This window comes from Pygoscelis adeliae, unplaced genomic scaffold, assembly GCF_000699105.1.
Source record: "Pygoscelis adeliae isolate BGI_AS28 unplaced genomic scaffold, ASM69910v1 Scaffold149, whole genome shotgun sequence".
NCBI lineage: Eukaryota > Metazoa > Chordata > Aves > Sphenisciformes > Spheniscidae > Pygoscelis > Pygoscelis adeliae.
Window position 1 is genome coordinate 80,881 of NW_008825494.1, and position 20,136 is coordinate 101,016.

The 20,136-nt window shown below is 39.1% G+C and overlaps 1 protein-coding gene across 1 annotated transcript; it reads left to right on the forward strand.

Moving 5' to 3' along the window:
- The first annotated feature begins 54 nt into the window (after nt 1–54).
- Nucleotides 55–16,836, forward strand: MXRA5 (matrix-remodelling associated 5). Its single transcript, XM_009331267.1, has 6 exons — nt 55–147; nt 2,516–2,645; nt 2,968–3,358; nt 6,037–11,052; nt 11,705–12,605; nt 14,133–16,836. Exons 2-6 carry the CDS (start codon nt 2,580–2,582, stop codon nt 16,042–16,044), a joined length of 8,286 nt encoding a protein of 2,761 aa, XP_009329542.1. The 5' UTR covers nt 55–147; nt 2,516–2,579; the 3' UTR covers nt 16,045–16,836.
- Nucleotides 16,837–20,136: the final 3,300 nt, after the last annotated feature.

Consider the following 20,136-nt stretch of genomic DNA (forward strand, 5'->3'; position numbering starts at 1 on the left):
GATCCTGGGGCTGGGGCTGCCGCCGGGCGCCCTGGCCTGCCCCCACCCCTGCGCCTGCTACCTCCCCACCGAAGTCCACTGCACCTTTCGGTCCTTAGCAGCCGTGCCGGCAAGGATTTCGAAACATGTGGAAAGAATCAATTTTGGGTTTGTATGGCAGTTTGTAGCAAACAGTTTTATGTTCTTGGTGCGGAATCCTGGAATGCTTCACACACGTGCGGCGCGCCGGGATCTCTGCGTGTACTTTTTAAGTAGAATTGCAGAGATGGGTGGTGACTTGCAGGAGCTGTATTTCAAACACTACCATTACTGGCGTGGAGAAAGTTTTAGTGTAGTCCTCGTGTTTCAACGAAAAGTTACTATTATTTTCAAATAAATATATGTATCATGGTGTCAGTTCTTCTTGGCAAATAGTACGTGTAGTCTTTTACAGTGTATAAAATACTATATTGAATTAAACCCACTATGGGATTTCTACTAAATGTTGAATGTTATACCTGATGTAAAAAAATATAGTAGGAGTAAAATGCTATAATGTGACCAGGTAGCATTTTGGAGAACAATGAGATATAGCATATCTTAAAGCAATACAGTAAAAACAAAGCCATTCCATTGCCTTTAGAGTTTTGTTTGTTTTCAAGGAACTTAAGCACAATATAAGCAGACATTAATGTTTTGGGGAGAGATTGCTCAGGCTCCAACCCACTTTCCTCTGCCAGGGTATTGCCAACTCACATCTATCCGTCAGATTGTGAGACGAGAAGGCAGGGACAGTTGGTAGGCTGTATATCACAAAAGTGTTGCCTATGGTCATTATGTGACGTGGCATGATGCAAGAGTCGCAGTCCTCGTCTGCTTGATATCAGAGCTGCCTCACTACCTAGTATGAACTCACCCTGACTGCCCCGAGGCCTGTAAGCTGCGATTGATCATGCAATGACTGACAGTAGGGACCTTGATTTTTTTTTGCTTCTCTGCAGTTAAAATGTCTATCCACCAGCACTTTATCCACCTAAAGCCTAATTTTAGTCTCAAAATGCCCTTGTATTCAGTAAATCTGTATTACAGCAATCTGTACTTTCATGCCATTTTTGAGTCAGAAATGCCTCCCTCTCCTCCCACATTCAAACTCACACATATTCACGGTCATCTCTCCCCCATACGTCAACATTCTATGGCAAATTCCATCCCTAAATTGCTTTTGAAAATGGGATGCAGACTTCTAAGTTATTTAGGCGTTTGGGCTGTTTTTTAATAAAAGTACATTGTTTGATACTGCTAGCAGAGAAGCCCTTTCCTATCTTGGTATTTCATCACTACAAATGACATTGAGTTGTGTCCTTTCCCAGGAAGAAATAGTCTTAACTATCTGTTGTTGCATTTCTTTCATTTTGGAAAAGAGCTTTTATCATATTTTTATTTTAAGATGCTATATATATAGGAGGTAAAGATTATTTTCCTAACTGGAAATAATTTAGGAAAATTTCATATTTAGAGAAGTTCATATTTTTTAGAAGAGCTGATGATAAAATAGGGGAATTTAAATAGGATGACTGCTATAAGCCTAGTAGATCTATAGTAGGACTAAAAATATCAAAACAGTAGCCCAAATTTTTAGAAAATTCAGAATCTTCAGATAGATAGCATGGTGAGGGTCTAAAAGTATTTCCTCCATATTCAAAGTATTTTAATTTCTCATTGTCTCTTCCCTTGCTTTCTAGAAAGTGTTAAAAAAATGGGAAAAATCTTTAAAATTCAATGCTTACTTTAGAGACTTCAAGCCCAGATTAGCTCACACGTTTAATTTTATGTCTACATATGGAAAACCCCAAATGTAGAGCTAGGCCGCCAAACTTAAGGCTTCCATATTGGCATATAAAACCTGACTGATTTGTCCAAAGTGAAATCGAATTGTTTTCAAAAAGCAGATTTTCTGTATTCCTTCTCTAAAAGGAGTTTCAAATTATATAATTGGAAGGTCAATTCTTACATCTTATGTGATTAGTTGATGTAGCCAATTACATGTTGTAACAGTAAGTGAAGCAGGATGTGACTTCCTGCTTCTTGTGCTGTTTGGGAGATATCCATCTTTAATGTCCTCTCTCCAAATCTTTATTCATTTATTGTTAGATGCTGTTTTGGCAACACTGCAGCCCGTCTAGTTTGCCAGGCTCCATAGCATCACTGGTTGGCTACAGGCCATTAATTTATTACCATGCCATAAACTGAGCTGCATGGAAAAACATACTGACAACTATTAGAACTTAAACGCCTATTTATTACTCTTACTCCTAAATTATGGCTAAAGTGCCACAAATTGAGTTAAAAGAAATCTTAATATAAACACGAACTAAGTATACTTGGCCTTGTAAAAATGTTTCAGTAACTTCTGGCCCTTTGACACTGCATTAAGATTCTGCCAATGTTTCCTGAAAGTTAGGTTATACTAATTTTACATTTGCAGTCCATGACAGTCAGTGCATAAAATGTAACTGCACATGTGATTTTTTTCCAGGTTTAACAGTATACAGTCTATATTTGAAAACTCCTTTGCAGGACTTACGAAACTGGAATTGCTCATGATACATGGAAATGACATTCAGAATATACCTAACGGTGCTTTGAAAGATCTCATGTCTCTACAGGTAATGCTAAGGTCTTCCTAAATTTCATATATTTTAACTTCCATGAATAACAGAAGACAAAAATAAGCAGGTTTTGTAGTGCCTTTCTTAGGATTAAGAAACCATTTTTCCCCCCAAATACACTGGAGATCTGTGAACTATGCCTATGTCATATTTGATAATGCCAAGTAATATTCAGTTGTATTCTCCCTCTTTGACCAGCATAGCATTTTTCAGTGGTGCAAAAGATATTTGAATGCGGGGGGAAAACTTCTGCATGCTTGCTATTCTGTTTAGATTTAGATCAAAAAACAAAATTTATATCTTTTTTTTTTTTTTTTAGGTTTTCAAAATTAGTTACAATAAATTGAAAGTCATAACTGGCCAAACCCTTCAAGGACTTTCAAGCTTAATGAGACTGCACATGGACCACAACAGAATCGAGTTTATTCATCCAAATGCTTTTAATGGATTAACTTCTCTGAGACTGGTCCACTTAGAAGGAAATTTGCTCCAGCAGCTTCACCCCAGCACCTTTTCAACATTTATGGTCCTTGATTATTTCAAACTGTCAACAGTAAGACATCTCTACCTGTCTGAAAATGCTCTTAGGACCTTGCCTGCAGGGATGTTTCAAGGCATGCCGCTGCTGGAAAACCTTTACCTTCATGGGAATCCGTGGGCCTGTGACTGCAGTTTAAAGTGGTTCCTTGAATGGAATGAAGTTTCTGGAGGTAAGAGCAAAAATACCAATGCTTCTTCAACTCATAATGTTAGATTTTTTTTTTTCCTGTTCTGCACATGGATGGTTTTGTTATTTCCTGAGTATTATTACTTACATGATGTCTACGTTGCCTATTATGTTCTGTTACCGTTCTATAAATGCATGTATTTAAAAAGCACTGTAAAGAGGAAGCAGTTGTGTGTCACTAGCTGAAAATCTGTATTTGACAACAAAGGAATTACCTGTTGCATTCAAGATGCAAAAAGTGATAGTAAAGTTTATAATTGGAAGGAGGAGATAGGTTATAACCTGTTAGTGTGTTCCTTTTCACAGCGGAACACCTTTGACTAAGGGCTGGCAATTGTCCTCAACCAACAACGCTAGTAATTATGTGCTCTCGTGGAAGGTGGGAACATTGGATTTGAACTTGTTTGGCTAAGGAAGGAATGGAAATCAGGTTTCCAAATTCCTGGATGAGTCCCTTAACTTTGATGCTATTAACGTTAAGGCTGTTACGTAATATTCATGCATTCTTCATGTCTATCTGTGTTTCTTCATTCACCACATCTTCCTTTTATGATGGAGCAAATCTATTTTAAGTATTTTCAGAGAACACCTACAATCCTGCAATTTTTTTCCTAGAATAACTGGTCTATCTTCTGTCAGGCTTAGATGTGAGATAAGTATCACACTGCTTAGGCTGGAACACTTCTGGCCATGTGCAGAAGCAAAATACTAGGAGCAAAAAAAAAAACAAAACAGTTTTATAATGCCTCTATATCAGGAATATACTAAATGAGGGGTTTTTTGAATGTCAGTTTTCAATTTGGGCATCTCAGTTCACCAATGCCCCATCTCAGGTAGCTAAGTATTTACTATAGTAGGCCAGAGGGACTGGTGTTATGGCAGAGCTGCTGCTAAAATATTGAGGGGATTGTCATTTAATTGCAACTGAAGATCTCTCGAACGAGTGCTGGAGTCACAAGATTTATATAATGATTTGGAGCACGTATGGTGGATGATGGTGGGTCTTGTAATCTTAGAATATGTAATTCATCACAGTTTTGCACTTAGCTGTAGGACAATACTTTTAAGAGTGCGTGATACTTGAATGTGTAGTCAGTGTTCCTGACTGAACTGTTACTTGAGGCATCTAACTTTGATATTTTTGCTAACTTACATTTTAATATTCTTATATACTCTCCTTGATCCAAATGAGTATGTGTATTAAGTGTACTTAAGTTGCACTGTGAGTTGTAACAATGAAATATTAGATGAACTTTCTTTCCTTGCGCATTGTTGCTTGTTAGCATTTTTGTTCGATTAGATTCCCTTTTTACACTACAACATTAGTGATTATTGGAAAGAGAAGAGAATTTATCCATGCCATTTTCATGTATGACTGCTTTTGTATCTTTATATAACTACAACATTAACTTCTTTGGGAATTCTGTCCAGATACAGTTATAAAAGTGCTGTTTCATAGATCACATTAAAGTTCTTCAGACCAGTGTGGCTACTGCCAAGTTGATTGTGGGCCAGTTCTGTCATGAAGCGTGCTTTCCTTATCTTTGAAACATCATATTTGAATCTGCAAGTGATAGACTGGTTCAGTTAAATATTCCATTTGTAAGAACTTCTCAAGAAAATTGATTTGTCAGTCTGGCAAAGCATATATTTTTCAATTAGAAAATGGTATGAAATTTTGCCACTCTTTTCCCCTTCTAGCATTCTGCCTTATAACCCACCCATATATTGTTCATTCATTCAAAGATCCCTCATTCCTCAGGAGTGATCAGCATGACACTTATTCCTAGAATAACTGGAATACATTTTATTTACAACATGTTTCCAAACTAAATATGTAAGGTGACATTCGACATTCTAGTGAGCAGAACAGTGTAAGAAATATATAACTTATTTTACAGACAAGAGTCTTTCTGGCATTGATAGAAAAGAGGAGTCAAGGCTATCATTTCCTGTCTTAGTGCTTCCTCTCTGTTTTAGTTTTTATTTTATCATTACAGAGTTTACAGTTATTTCAGAGGTCAGGGAAGAAGTGGCACTTTCTTTTTTTTTTGCTGCTGACAAACAGCTTGTAAGTGCAGGAACTAGTCAGTAGATTTTGGTACCTACAGTAGAATGTTTTGAGTATTGCCAGTACTGTTGTTAATGAATAGAGAAAAATAAAAAGCTTCCTGGATTATTTAATGAGGAAGTCCAGCATTTCTCAGGTAAATGCTGCATTTTTGAAAGCTGAGAAGACCCAGTCCTCTTCACATTAGATCCACAAGTTAGATGGGTAGGCTGTCACTGTACAGATGCAGACTTTTTGACACAGCATAGCTTTTTACTCACTTCTAAAATGTTGCTCTGAACTCTTCAATTCTATTGAAGCCATTTTATTCAGAGGCAGTGAATCTAATTTTCAGAAGGATGGAGTATTCAATCCTCTCATGAAATCAGAAGAAATTGTGGTCGGTTTGAGAATCAGGCACCCATTCGACTGTGAAAACAGAGAGGTGCTATTTTAAAAGCCTCACTTTATGTGTCATGTGCCATAATGCATTCCTCATGCAGCCCATTTGGCACTTTTGAGCGTTCTCTTAACTCTAGAACAGAGTTCTTCAGCTTACCTATCTTTTGTTTTCCCCCTTTTTTTTTCTTTCTTTTTTTTTTTTTTTTCAGGTGTTTTAAAATGCAAAAAGGACAAAGCCTATGAAGGGGGACAGCTCTGTCCTAAGTGCAACAGCCCGAAACAGCTGCAGAAAGAAGATATTCAAAACTTGAAAGATATTTCCTGTAGGAATCCTGTCATTCAGTCCTCACTGAGGCACAATAGCAGCACTCAAGATGAAGAAGATGGTGACAGTTATGAACTCCCTCTGGAAGAGCTTCAGTCCTCTCCATGGAACATTACTCTAAATATGACTGATGAGCATGGCAATGTAGTCCACCTGAACTGTGAAATCAAAAAACCAACAGGCTCTACCAAAATTCAGTGGAATCAAATCCAGACTCAGGAGATTGATATAAATGCTACAATTTCACTGGATTTTGAATGTCCAATGAATCGAGAAAACTATGAAAAACTGTGGAAGCTTATAGCTTATTACAGTGAAGTACCTGTCAAATTAGAGAGGGAATTTATGCTCAGCAAAGAGCCTAAAATAAGCTATCGGTACAGGCAAGGCTCAGATTATGATGCTCTTTACTACACAGGTGTAAAAGCGCAAATACTGGCTGAGCCTTCCTGGGTGATGCAACCTCTTATAAACATCCAATTAAACAGGCGCCAGAGTACAGGGAAAAAAGTGGTGCTGTCTTTTTTTACTGTGTTTTCTCAGACAATTCATACCAAAGACACCGGGCAGCAGAGAAGCTGGGTAATGATAGAGCGAAACCAGAGCACAAGGACAGCGCAGAGTGTGGTGGAAGGGTCAGAGTGTCAGCTGAGCTGCAGTGTGAAAGCCTCTGAGAGACCCTCCGTTCAGTGGCTCTTTCCGGATGGGACTAAACTGCAGGCACCAATTAATCAGAAAGACAGCAGGTTTTCCATTCTCAGTAGTGGTCAGCTAATAATCAAAGGAGTGAGTTACACTGACAGTGGTTTGTACCACTGCATTGCCCAAGTGAGAGATGATGTGGACATAATGGCTTACAGACTTCTAGTGCAGCCTCCAGCTATTCAGGTAGCTGATTCAGATGTAGTGAGAGTTGAAAAAAATGTTGGAGAGCCAATAGTTTTGCCGTGCAATGCAGTTGCCATCCCAGAGCCACAGGTGAGCTGGATTCTTCCAAACAGCCAGGTACTTAATGATTTATCAAACTCTTCAAAAGGATATATGTTGGACAATGGTACTTTGCTTATTCCAAAAAGCCACGTCAGTGATAGTGGCCATTACAGATGTGTGGCTGTCAATCAGCAGGGATCAGATCAGCTTGTTGTAAGGGTGACAGTAAATAAAATGGTGTCAGACAGGTCATTTAAAAGGGTAAAGCTAAAAAAGCGCCCAGGCTCAAAAAGTTCGTCAAAAACAAGAGGGCGGGTCATAGATGATGGAGAGGGATCAGGGGCAGGAGAGGTGGATGAGTTCCCACGAAGAAAGAACCACCTGAAAGACCGGGAGATATCCTTTAAACAAAAAAGTGACCAGGTGCCAGAGGCTCAAATTAAAAAGGGTAAGAAAGGCAGAAGGAAAATGAAAATTTGGAAAAGTACTGATGGAACCCAAGACAGCAATGTTGCTGAAGGCCGGAGGGTATTTGAATCTCGAAGGAGAATTAATATGGCAAGCAAGCAGATTAATCCACAGCATTGGGCTGACATTTTGGCAAAGGTCCGTGGCAAGAATATTCCTAGAACAACAACAGCTACAGCCATTTCTTTAACAACTGCACTGCCATCAGTCATGCAGAAAACTACTCCAGTCCCTCATCCGGTAGTCAGCCCTCCGCCTTCAGAGGCAGCAGCTGATGTGGTAGATTCCTCTGCTGATGCATCACCTGTGGGTGAAGATAAGCCATTCTCAGTCACTGTTTCCCACAACACTAAAGCGTTTTCAGTCCAGTCCATATTAACAAGGTCAGAAACAGAACCCTTCTCCGACCACAGGGCTTTAGAAACACCTGCAAGTATATATTCTGTAGAAATCCCTGTATCGGGTCCATATTTGACTCCTGTGTCTGCAACTGTGCAACCCGAAGGAGAGCAGCATCTTGATGTCAGGACTGATAATTCAGCTGTAGTCAAAGAAAATATCCAGGCTCTAACTGAAGAGCCTCAAACCAGACAAATTGTAACACACCTTCCTAAGATTCAGAGCAGTTCATTCACAGTGGAAAATGTAGATAGAACTGTATCTTCTACATCAGAGGAAAATTCTGCTTTTGCTGAGCTACCACTTGATGCTACTGTCCTAGCTGAAGCTCAGACTGTGGATCTTCATAGCGTCTTGCAGACAACTGTGAAGTTAAATGAAGTGGACCCAATGAGTGTTGACACCATAATTTTAAGACCTTCTCAGTTGGATGAGATCATTCCAACAGATTCTGCAGGCACTACTAGCATTTCATCATCTGTTTCTCCATTTGTTACAGAAAAGAACAATGACTTGATAGACCAGCACAAAGAAGTATCCGCAGGTCAGACAAAAATGGCAGACTTAAGTGCAAGTTTTCCAGCTGTCACATCCCTCAGGGTTCAAAGCAAGGAAGAACCTGAGACCCACAGGAATACAGTGACTCAAGAAAGCATGTCCAGCAGTTACGCAGAGAGTTTTCAGGGAGGAGAACATAGAAACCTGGCTACTCCAAAACCAGATCCCACATTCATTTTGCCAAGCACTAATGCTCTTCATAAAACAGCAGAGGGGATAAAAACTGCTTCTTTCATCAGTAGATTCACCACTGTGGCCACAACAACAACACCCTATAGAAAGACCATGCCTTCACTTGTTACTCAGCATGCTAGAAAAAGGCCTTATGGGAGAAGGAGATTGAGGCCCAACAGAATCCGGCAAAGACCAAAGCCTTTCCCCCCTGTTTTAACCACGGATGCAATGCCTGTCGTTCCAAGGACACCTGAAGTTGAAGCTGTGACCAAAACTTCTTCTGCAACTCTTGAAACTCCTGATCTTAAAAACAATGTCAAAGTACAGGCTAAGGAAGAGGAGCATATGGTATTCACTCCTCCATTAGTTACTGATCCAGTTGTCTTAGAGAAAATTACCAAAATCAGAGAGGTGGTCACAACTTCCTTCTTTAGGCCTACTGCTTCTCCACCTGAAGCAAAACGTGTGACACACTCTACTGCTCCTGAAACCTTGGCACTTCCAGTGACTGCACCTGTCACAATTTTATCATCATATGTTGTACGTGACACAGTTCCCACAAAAGAGTCAAGTGCACCTCTGAAACCAGAGCAAAGTGAAGTGCCAGCATACCACTCATTAGACAATATATCTGAGAAGGGCATTAAAGCAGATTCTAAAACTATGCATAGTAAGGCAGAACAATCAAGCACAACAACTTCTCCTGAGCATATGAACAGCTTGATACTATCTACAAAACCAGAATCTCAAGAAGCACCTATCCTATTTGACACAGAAGTTGTGGTTAATGAAACAACCACTGGAACTTTCCAGCTGATATATCCCACTATGACTGACTTAAGTATTCCTGTTGGCACAGTGGGAGTTTTTAAGGACCTCTCAGTTTCAAAAGAGCTATGGAAGCCCACAGCATCTTTAGAAACACCAGCAATAACTGAGCCACCTCAGCAGCATGAGATGATTACTTTGTCCTCCTCCTTCAGCACGACAGAAACCCAGACTTTTCCACTTAGAGAAACAAAGAAATCTGTTGCTTCTCAGGCTGGGACAAAGCCATCTTCCTTGGATAAAAAGGAAGGTATGTCACATGTATTTCATCATGATCCCACTTTGCAGACAATTGAAAAGCCTCCGACTACATCCACTGTCTTTATTCCATTTATAAAACTGGCCACTCTTCCCCCTTCCATTTCAAGCACTTCACACCCTTCTCTTCATTATACCACCGAGGAAAGTAATGCCTTCAATCAAGAAAGGTTTCCAGAAGCAAAACAAGTTGAAGCAGATGGTGACAAAATGGTGGTAAGCTCAGGACAGAATGTACACCCTACTCCTTCCTCTAGCCAAAACAGGATTAGCATACAGTCGAAAGAGGAGCAATTCAAAGAGATGTATAGTAGCAAGTCAAACAACAGTTTACCGCTAAATCCAAACCTTCCCCATGCACCCACTGGAATGATACCAAGTCTAAAACAAAGACTGCCTGTTGTGCCTCCAAAGCATGTTCCAGTAAGAGGCACAGTGAAGCCTCCATATATTGTAACACAAGGTTCATTTCGCTATTTTATAACACATCAGCCTCTTCACTACACAAACAAACCAGAGATAACAGCATATGCGGCACATACCATCCAGGACAAAAAATCTTTTGCCTCTCATAGAGAAACAACTACCCCAACACAAGCCTCTCCATTTCACAAAACAAATCCATTCACTGCAAGCAAGTTCGGTACTCAGGGTCAGAACAGATACAATATTAACTCAAGATTTTTTGGAAATAATTATGTTCCAGATAACAGAGGCACAGTAGGGAGACTACCAAGTCAAGGGATCCCATATTATCCCAGTTCCAGAATGCCATTCCTTTTCAACAGAACAAGGCTATTCCCTCACTTAAGTATGCATCCTAAACCAGCGGTCCCTAGTCAACTAGTCCCAAAAGACACAAATGAGAAGAAGGTTGCCCAGGTCTCCCCTACTAGGATTACAGTGCAGAAAGCTACAGCTATTCCAGTGCCTCCAACGCCTCACGCCACAACCACCACATCACCACCAGCGATTTTGAAGATTACCCCTCCAGCCTTTCTCTCTCAGCGCACAAAACCACAGATATTCACTACAGTTCATCCTTTTAAAAATGTCCATCATCGTCATCAGAAAGTTCCATCTGTGCCTTATGTGGGAGGCATTATGCCACACAATTCAACTGTAATTCAATCTTCCACTAATTTCAGGATACATGGAGAAAGACCTAAAATTATCACAAAAGGGTCTCAGAGCATATCCATCCTTGCTGAAACAGATGCTTTTATCCCTTGTGATGCAGTAGGGGAACCCAAGCCTTTTATTACTTGGACAAAAGTCTCTACAGGTAAGACAGAAAAATGTGTTTTTCCACACAATTTTTTAAGGGTACAAATACTTGAGTTGTTGCATAGAAATGCAACATGATTGCAGGAATAGTCCAAAACGCTGAAGAATAATTTATTTATCTTTTAATCATTATAGATAAAATGTCACTAATTGCAACTAATCATTACAGGTAAAAATAACTTTGCAGTATTTCTTGTAGTAAAAGAAAACCTCTACCACTTAAAGAGTTTATTTTTTGAAGGAGGAATAGCAGCCAGCTCTGATTATTCACAGCAGTTAGAATTTATGATGACAACACTTGTGAGTACGGGTTTGTTAGCCTTGCTGCCTTAAATATTGATGTGTGTCATCTCCATAAGCAAAAGGAAAAGAGAAATTACATAAAGATTTAAGAGGAATCCTAAAGCATAAAGCCCTTAAAAGTTCCCACACTGTACAGGCTTGCAAGCTAGTATGGTTAGTTCTGCAATAGAAACAAAGACCAATTTAAGCTATGGAGAGTGTCAGAAGATGTCATGTGGTCCATCTGAAGTTGTAGTTGGTGTTAAATAAATCTAAAATCTTCCATAAGCATTTTTCAATGCAGTGATGAATGTCTTAAAAACAAACCCTTTGACTTCCCATTTCTTTCTTTCCTCTCACCTTCCCAGGAGCCCTGATGACAGCCAACACCAGGTTACAAAGGTTTGAAGTCTGGAAAAATGGTACCCTCCTTATCCGAAATGTTCAACTTCAGGATCGTGGACAGTATTTGTGCACAGCTCAGAACCTGCATGGCATAGATAAAATGATCATTGCGCTCACAGTTGTAGCCTACCAGCCCAAAATTTTACTTTCCCGCTACCGAGATGTCACGGTCTATTTTGGAGAGACCATAGCAATGGAATGTCAGGCTAGTGGGACTCCAAGCCCACATATTTCATGGATTTTCCCAGATAGAAAGATTTTGCAGACAGTCACCACCACAGAAAGCAGGATAATGCTTCATGAAAATCGAACCTTGTCTATCAAGCAAGCAACTTTTTCAGACCGAGGAGTTTACAAATGTGTAGCAAGCAATGCTGCAGGAGCTGACAGCATTGCAGTGAGGCTGCACATTGCAGCCTTACCCCCCATCATCCAGCAGGATAAGCAAGAGAACATTTCCTTGCCCCTTGGTAGCAGTATTAACATCCACTGCACTGCCAAAGCAGCACCTTCTCCCAGCATCCGCTGGGTGGTCTTTGATGGCACACAAATCCGACCTTCTCAGTTTGTCAATGGGAATTTATTTGTCTTTCCCAATGGAACTCTTTATATTCGCAATGTCTCCCCCAAGGACAGTGGGACCTACGAGTGCATTGCTGCTAACATGGTGGGAGCTGCCAGGAGAACAATACAACTCCATGTGAAGAAGCATGCCTCTAATGCTAAGATCACTGGGAGCTCTCCTCAGAGGACAGATGTAACGTACGGCAGCATCCTGCATTTGGACTGTAGTGCTTCTGGTGACCCCTGGCCTCGGATATTATGGAGGTTGCCTTCCAAAAGGATGATTGATTCCCTCCCCAGGTACCTTCCTCTTTCTAAATTACAGTTTAGATGAACTTAGAGAAAAGACCATTCATATCTGTACAAGTTTCATTATTGACTTCTGTGAGTTTTGAATGAGGCCCCCAATCCTTACGGAAGAATTTGAAATTATATCAAAAGATAGCCAAGTCATAACTTAGTGTAATTTTCTTGAAAACAATAGTACTCTTGAAAAGTCAGCTTCAGGTGTTTAGGATAAGCTGCCAGTATTTGTCCTTTACAGCCACTTGTAAATGTAGTAAAAAGTGCAATGGCAAAAGTTAAGATATACAACTTGTGTACTGCTTGTTCCAACGTGCCTAGTTTGCATAGAGTTGCATAGGTGTCTGCTTTTCCCCAGGAGAAATGGGATCACTGAATTTTGTTTATCTGTTGTACAAATCATTATATGCTGTAAATAAAGGGCAAAGAAATCATCTTATAATGATTTAAGTAAGCATGATCATTATAACATTGTTGTATAAATAAATGTTACCTTGCAATAAGGTCTGTGTAAACCCAGTTGCATATAAATGCTTAAAACAATACCTTCTCCAATGTTCATGATATCAAGTAAAATATCACTTCTCCAAAACTACAGTAACTGTCCTAAGACTTTGCTGAAAACATAATTTCTGCTCTATAAATTATTCATTACTCACTTTTTGAGCACTATAGACAGATGAAAAATGTACTGAAATTAAAATGCACACTTATCAACAACTTTCTTGATAGCTGAATGTAGTTGTCATTTTTTTCATACTGACAAAAAATACATTTAGGTAGCCTGTAGATAGCACAAAATCCAGATTTCATTTTATGCTTCATATTGATAGCAACAAAATACTGGTATTTTTTATTTTCCCTCATGATCTTTATGTGGGCTGTTTTTCAAATACAGCAGATCTTCTTTGGGGAGAAAGCTGGGGCTACTGAGGAAATTAGTTTTGACCACAATGCACCAATTCCATAGTGAAGTGGAAAGGTATAGCTTTTTAGCACACTGAAAATATTTTTTTCCATATTTCAAAGCTTAGCAATGTTTGGCTTCTTTGTGATTGTTCTAAAGATTACCTGAGGCCAGAGGAAGTTGCTCATCTTGATTTGTTTTTAGCTGAGGACCAAAGTGCCAGACTCCATAGTTATGGTCCATATAGGTTTGTGTGGCATATCGTTCAGAGATGCTGTATTTGAATGTTACAGAATACTGTACATGCAGTCAGAAGAGAAAAAAATACCACCATTTGGTATTTACGGTTGTTTACTAGTCAAGAACACCATTAAAGTCATTGAATGTAACAGAGTAGAATTGCTTGGTTACAAATAAGTAGAGTTATTTTTTTCTGTTTGCTTTTTGTGGAGAATATCTTGGACATTTCAGACCATCTAATTATCTAACAATAGCAATGCTCCTCTCCTTTTTTTCAGTATTGTTGAGTTGGGTATTTTTCCCAGGTTTCGTTCAATAATTAATAGCTACAATGTGATTTTGGAGCTCATGTTCTGTTCTTTTTTCTTTCTTTACAGTAGCTTGGAGACTAGAATCAAAGTATTCAGCAATGGGACTTTGGTTATCCATTCAGTTACAGATAAAGATGCAGGAGACTATTTGTGTGTGGCCCGCAATAAGATCGGGGATGACTACGTAGTCCTCAAAGTGAATGTGATGATGAAACCAGCAAAAATAGAACATAAGAGTGAGAATAACCATAAGGTCAAGTACGGAGGGGACCTGAAAGTTGACTGTGTAGCCACAGGTCTGCCAAATCCTGAGATCTCCTGGGGTCTCCCAGATGGCAGCATGATCAATACCTTCATGCAGTCAGATGACAGTGGCAGCCGGACAAAGCGATACGTGGTCTTCGATAATGGAACCCTGTATTTCAATGATGTTGGACTGAGAGAGGAAGGGGACTACACCTGCTATGCTGAGAACCAGATTGGGAAGGATGAGATGAAAGTGCGGGTCAAAGTAGTGGCCGAGCCTGCAACTATCAGGAACAAAACATACGTCATTATTAATGTACCTTATGGTGATGTTGTGACAGTAGCATGTGAAGCCAAAGGAGAACCCACTCCCAAAGTGACTTGGCTCTCCCCAACCAACAGGCCCATTCCTGCCCTATCTGACAAATACCAGGTATATAGGGATGGCACCCTCCTCATCCAAAAGGCCCAAAGATCTGACAGTGGTAACTATACTTGTGTAGCGCGGAACAGCGCTGGAGAAGATCGGAAAATCGTCTGGATCCATGTTAATGTTCAGCCTCCCAGAATCAATGGTCATCTCAGTGCAATAACATCTGTGAGGGAGACAGCCATCAGGGATAGCCGGAAACTTATTGACTGCAAAGCTGAAGGCATCCCTGCTCCACGGGTCCTATGGGCTTTTCCAGAAGGAGTAATCCTGCCAGCTCCCTACTATGGGAACAGGATCACTGTGCATCGCAATGGTACTTTGGACATCAGAGAGGTGAGGCAGACAGATGCAGTGCAGCTCATATGCATCGGACGGAACGAAGGAGGGGAAGCGAGACTGATTGTGCAGCTCCTCATCACAGACCATTTGGAGAAACCCTCCTTCAGAGACCCTGTCAGTGAAAGGATCACTGCCATTGCTGGGCATAGCATCAATCTGAACTGCTCAGTCCAGGGGAACCCCAAGCCCAGCACAAGCTGGATCCTTCCCAATGGCACTGAAGTGCTGAGTGGCAGCCGTCTCCACAGATTTTACCATAAGAGGGATGGGATCTTACACATCAGCAGCCTCTCTGCGGGGGATGCTGGGACATACCGCTGTACAGCCAGAAACCCAGGAGGTTATGTGGAACGGGTAGTCTTCCTGAAGGTGGGACTCAGGCCAGAAATCAGCAACCAGTACAACAACCTGGTGAGCATCATCAATGGAGAAACTCTGCAGCTCCATTGCATCACCCAGCCAAACCAGCGGGCGCAGATCTCCTGGACGCTACCCAATGGAATGGTCCTGGATGCCCCCCAGGCTGTGGGTCGCTTTTCTCTGCTGGAGAATGGCTCACTGACAGTCCGCGAGGCTTCTGTATTTGACAGGGGCACTTACCTGTGCAAGGTGTCCACGGAGTATGGCACTTCTGTTATGAATGTGCCTGTCATCGTAATAGCCTATCCTCCCCGGATCACCAGTGAGCCAGCACCCGTCATCTATGCCAGGCCTGGAAATTCAGTAAAACTGAACTGCATGGCCATTGGGATTCCTAAAGCAGAAATAACGTGGGAGCTTCCAGACAAATCACATCTGACAACAGGAGCTCAATCCCGTCTGTATGGAAACAAATTCCTCCACCCTCAGGGGTCATTAGTCATCCAGCAGTCTACTCAAAGGGATGCAGGCTTCTATAAATGCACTGCTAAAAATATACTAGGCAGTGATTCGAAAACAACCTACATACACATATTCTAACACTAAAACAAATGCCTTTGGTAGGATACTAGTGTTCAAGTCACTGCCAAGCGAGTGCAACAAGGAAAGTACTGCTTGTAACAAAGCCAGGAAGGCTGAGGGCAGAAAAAAACCCCTATTTTCATGCAAAGGGCATTGCTTTTGTACTCAATACGGTAGTACATCCCTGCAATAAAAGGAGGCAGTAGACATACTGGAATTGAGGAGACTAACATGTTGGAAAAGGTCTTTAAATTGTTAAGACAGCATAGTGTGGTTTTTCATGCTATCCAATAGCATCTGAGACCTAAAGTACTCTATTCGTGTCAATAGTCCAAAGCTATTCCTTGTTTTAACAAGCACCTTAAAAGTACCAAAGAAGTATTAACTGTTAATAAATGAGCTGCAGTGATAGAAGTGCTTTAGTAAAACATAATTTTCTTTATACCCTGCAGCGCTTTTACATAATCTAGCCTTATAGAATATGATTACTAACCTTTCTGTTCATTCTTCTATCAGTACTTCAAAATCAAAGACTAACTTAGCAAATAAGAGTGATCTATTTTAATAAAAATACATTCAGACATTAGTTACCTTAACATATGAACAAACCTTTTCCAGCTACTAAGGACGCTACAGTCAAGTCATTCATTATATATTTTATATATATTTTTAGATCAGACTATGAGACTAGAAAGATAAACAATGAACTTGGTCTCATTTTATAAATTATTGGTCTTTACAAGACTCTGATACATTACAGTGTTTTATAATATTAAGGTCAATATACTGTACATTTTATAATAAAAAATATTTTCCAAAAAATGTATTCACTGTGGTTTTCATTTTGTTTTGAGAAAATAGGGAACTCCAAACAGCGAGAGTATGAAGTTAAATCAAAAAACAGAAGTCATGTAGTGTTATACATACTCTTTATCTTCCTATATGTGATTTCCTAATAAAAACTTAACACTTCTGTTATGTATATTTCAGGATACATTTACTATTTCAATACTTCTTCTGCAATCGAGGATGGTTATTGGGTAATGTATGTAATTTTAATAAGATTTATCAATTATGCTGTAGAAATAATCGCTACAAGATGCTGAATACGCCTGTTTCAACAAACGACTCCAATCAGAATTTTGCAAATGTTAACTCACCTTTAAAACATATGAATTCTCTGAGATATTCCTGAATTCTTGAAGTTCTGATTGTTCATAAAACTTATGCTCATTTTTTAGAATATGATGAGAATAAAAGCTTCATTTTTATTCTCTCTATTGATCAAAACATGGCAGAAAGTAAAGTGTTATTCTAATATTTACATTTTTGTAAAAACTGTAAACAAAGATTTCCTCACCCCACAAATTTATTCAGTTTAGGAAAATTGTAAGCAGTTGCAAAATGTGTATTTATCATCATGGTAAAGAGAACTGAACTACTTGGAAGTAAAAAGTATTTGATTAGAACAAGGATGTTGAATTAAATGACAAGGACAAGGACATTGCTGAAGATTCAGGGGTGTAATTTATATGATGGAATATTTTATAAAACTTATTTTTTAAAAAGTCAGTGCAGGCTAAAAAGTTATGGTTTGTACACAAGCATTTATTAAAGTTGCAGTTATCTTACTGGCCCAATTAAATAGCACTTAATTATGTTTTAGTTTCTCTTTTATGCTTGAAACCCTTGGGCCCTAAATCAGCAAATAAGTGTTCAAAGTGAAGCATGTGCCTAAATATCTGGCAGGGATGTAGCTGCTTGTGAGAGTAGTTAATGAAGAAAGGAACAAGTATTCAAGATTTTTTACTAGATTGCTCACACAGTCTTTTCTAATCTGGCTATTTTCCTTGAACATGTCACAGATTAGATACGTCTTTAGTTCCTTTACTTAATTTTAGCACTTTTTTATTTTATAGTAGTTCTTGGAAAATGGTAATACAATTTTTAATAATAATACATCTTTTAAAAGAGTCTGAAGTCAACATTTTAGCATTGGAGTAGGAGTCAAGCACTTTTATTCAGTTGCCTGTCTAGTCTCCAGTTAACACTTAGATGAATTTAGAGATATTCTTGAATGCTTTGTGACTTCTATATATATTTCCATTAAGCAGAATTTTTTTTGTGTTTAGGAAAGAAAATAGAATCCAAAATAAAACATTTGATCTGTTGGGATCAAACAAAGCACCCGATAATGTTTTATTCATCAATCCAGAATTTCCACTGCTGCCAATGGAAGTTTTGGAGGCACAAGAAATGAAAGATTTGGCTCAAAACCTTTTCTTAATTCAAGTCAAGACTTGCATGCTTGCAAAATTCTCTCAAAATTGGACTTAACATTTTTTTATGTATTATAATTTTCATGACGTTTGCCTTTACCCCTTTTATGAAAGCATACTCCCAATAAGAAGCCTATAAAATATAACTCTCTTCCAAAATAAATGTAACTACAGCTAAACAAATATCATATGAACACTTTTTACACTCAAACAGTGTTTGACCACATGTCCTGTCTGTCATATTCTTTCTCTGCTGAGACACTAGTTGTCCAGGATACCCACCTTGAGTTCCTTTTGTAGAAATAAATTAGTTCACGGGGAAAGCAAGTCTGTTCCAGGACTTCTATTCTTAGGCCTGAATCTACGTGTCACTCCATGCGTTGAATCATCTGTCAATCAGTCATAGGACACTGAATTTAAATCATAACTTCTTTCTTTATTTCCATGTAATTATCTGCAAGTTGTGTTAAATAAATCCATGACAAATTTGCATTACTTCAAGAACATAACTCTTCATCATCTTTCAGATCAAGAAGGAGCCATGCATTCAAAGACAATGGAGCTTGTTCCTTTTCTGATTTTGAGAGGTGCTGGGAAATGAAGTACTTGCTCTTGGTTTGACAAGGTTTCACAGTTTTCACTTGATCAATCAAAGCAGGTCCTGGATAGTTTCCATGGAAAGGAAAACTTGCCATTCCTTGCTTTTTGCTTTGAAAATGAAGAAAAAAGATTTGTTTGACATCTTTTTTTGAGAAGCAGAGTAACAAGATGTCTCATTACAACTGCGTACATTGCAAATGACTGGAGTTGTATATACATTTTTTGCTTTGGCCTTCACAAAAAGAGGTTCACTGTGACCATATCCCTAACACAACTAACAATTAATAACAAAAATGGAGGTAGGAATATAGACCAGAAAAGCAAAAAAACGGAATTAAACAGGGTATTCATGTCATCAAGATCTGATAAAATTCCTAAAACACTAGCCAGTTCACTTACACGTTTTAGTGATTATTTTCAAAAGCTCATGAAGGCCAGTTGAGGTACAAGACTGAAAAAATGCTAAAGCTGTAGATGAGGAAACATAAAACAGTGAAACCCTGCTATCAAGAGAGGTACTTTTTTTAATTCATTACTACACAATCAGTCTAAGACCATCTGTAGAATAACACAGTGATAAGAAGCAGCTGCTCTGGAAGTTTCCGCAACAAATCATATAGTTACAAACTAGTTACCTTCTCACAAAAGTAATTAGTCCAGAGTATGGGAAGAGAGAATTGGTATGGTATATCTTTAGCAGAATTTTTTACATAGTCACACGGGATGTTTTCATGTCCGAACTGAAGAAATGTGATTTATCTATTATAAAGTGGGAAAACAGATGTTTTCAAAACACTTAAAGAGAAGTCATGAGTATCTGGTTGTCAGTTAGGAGGACATGTCAACTGAATCCAGCTTAGGTCTGGTACCTTTCCACATTTGCATTAATGGCTATCAGGTATAGAGAAGACACTTTGAAAATATGTGAATAATACGAAACTGAAAGAGAATAAAGCACATACATAGGACTGAATTGCAATTCGGAGTGATCTTTCTGGATTGGTGAAATGATTGGAAATAAAAAGAAAATTATTCAGTAAATACAAATGCAAGAATTATATTCAAAAGGAAGAAATTGAATACATATGCAGCAATTAGTGAAGAAGGAGTAGGAGTTGTACAAGTTAACAACATGATGCCATTTCAAACAAAACATTGTCACTTTGAAATCTATTCACATGAGGGTTGTGTGAAGCAACATAATGGAGATAATGGAGATAATTACTCTCTT

Bases quoted from the DNA above. Each gene is read 5' to 3' on its own strand.
- MXRA5 (XM_009331267.1), top strand. From the start codon at position 2,580: ATGATACATGGAAATGACATTCAGAATATACCTAACGGTGCTTTGAAA. The intron at 2,646-2,967 runs GTAATGCTAAGG...TTTTTTTTTTAG, and splicing joins AAGATCTCATGTCTCTACAG to GTTTTCAAAATTAGTTACAA. The intron at 12,606-14,132 runs GTACCTTCCTCT...CTTTCTTTACAG, and splicing joins ATGATTGATTCCCTCCCCAG to TAGCTTGGAGACTAGAATCA.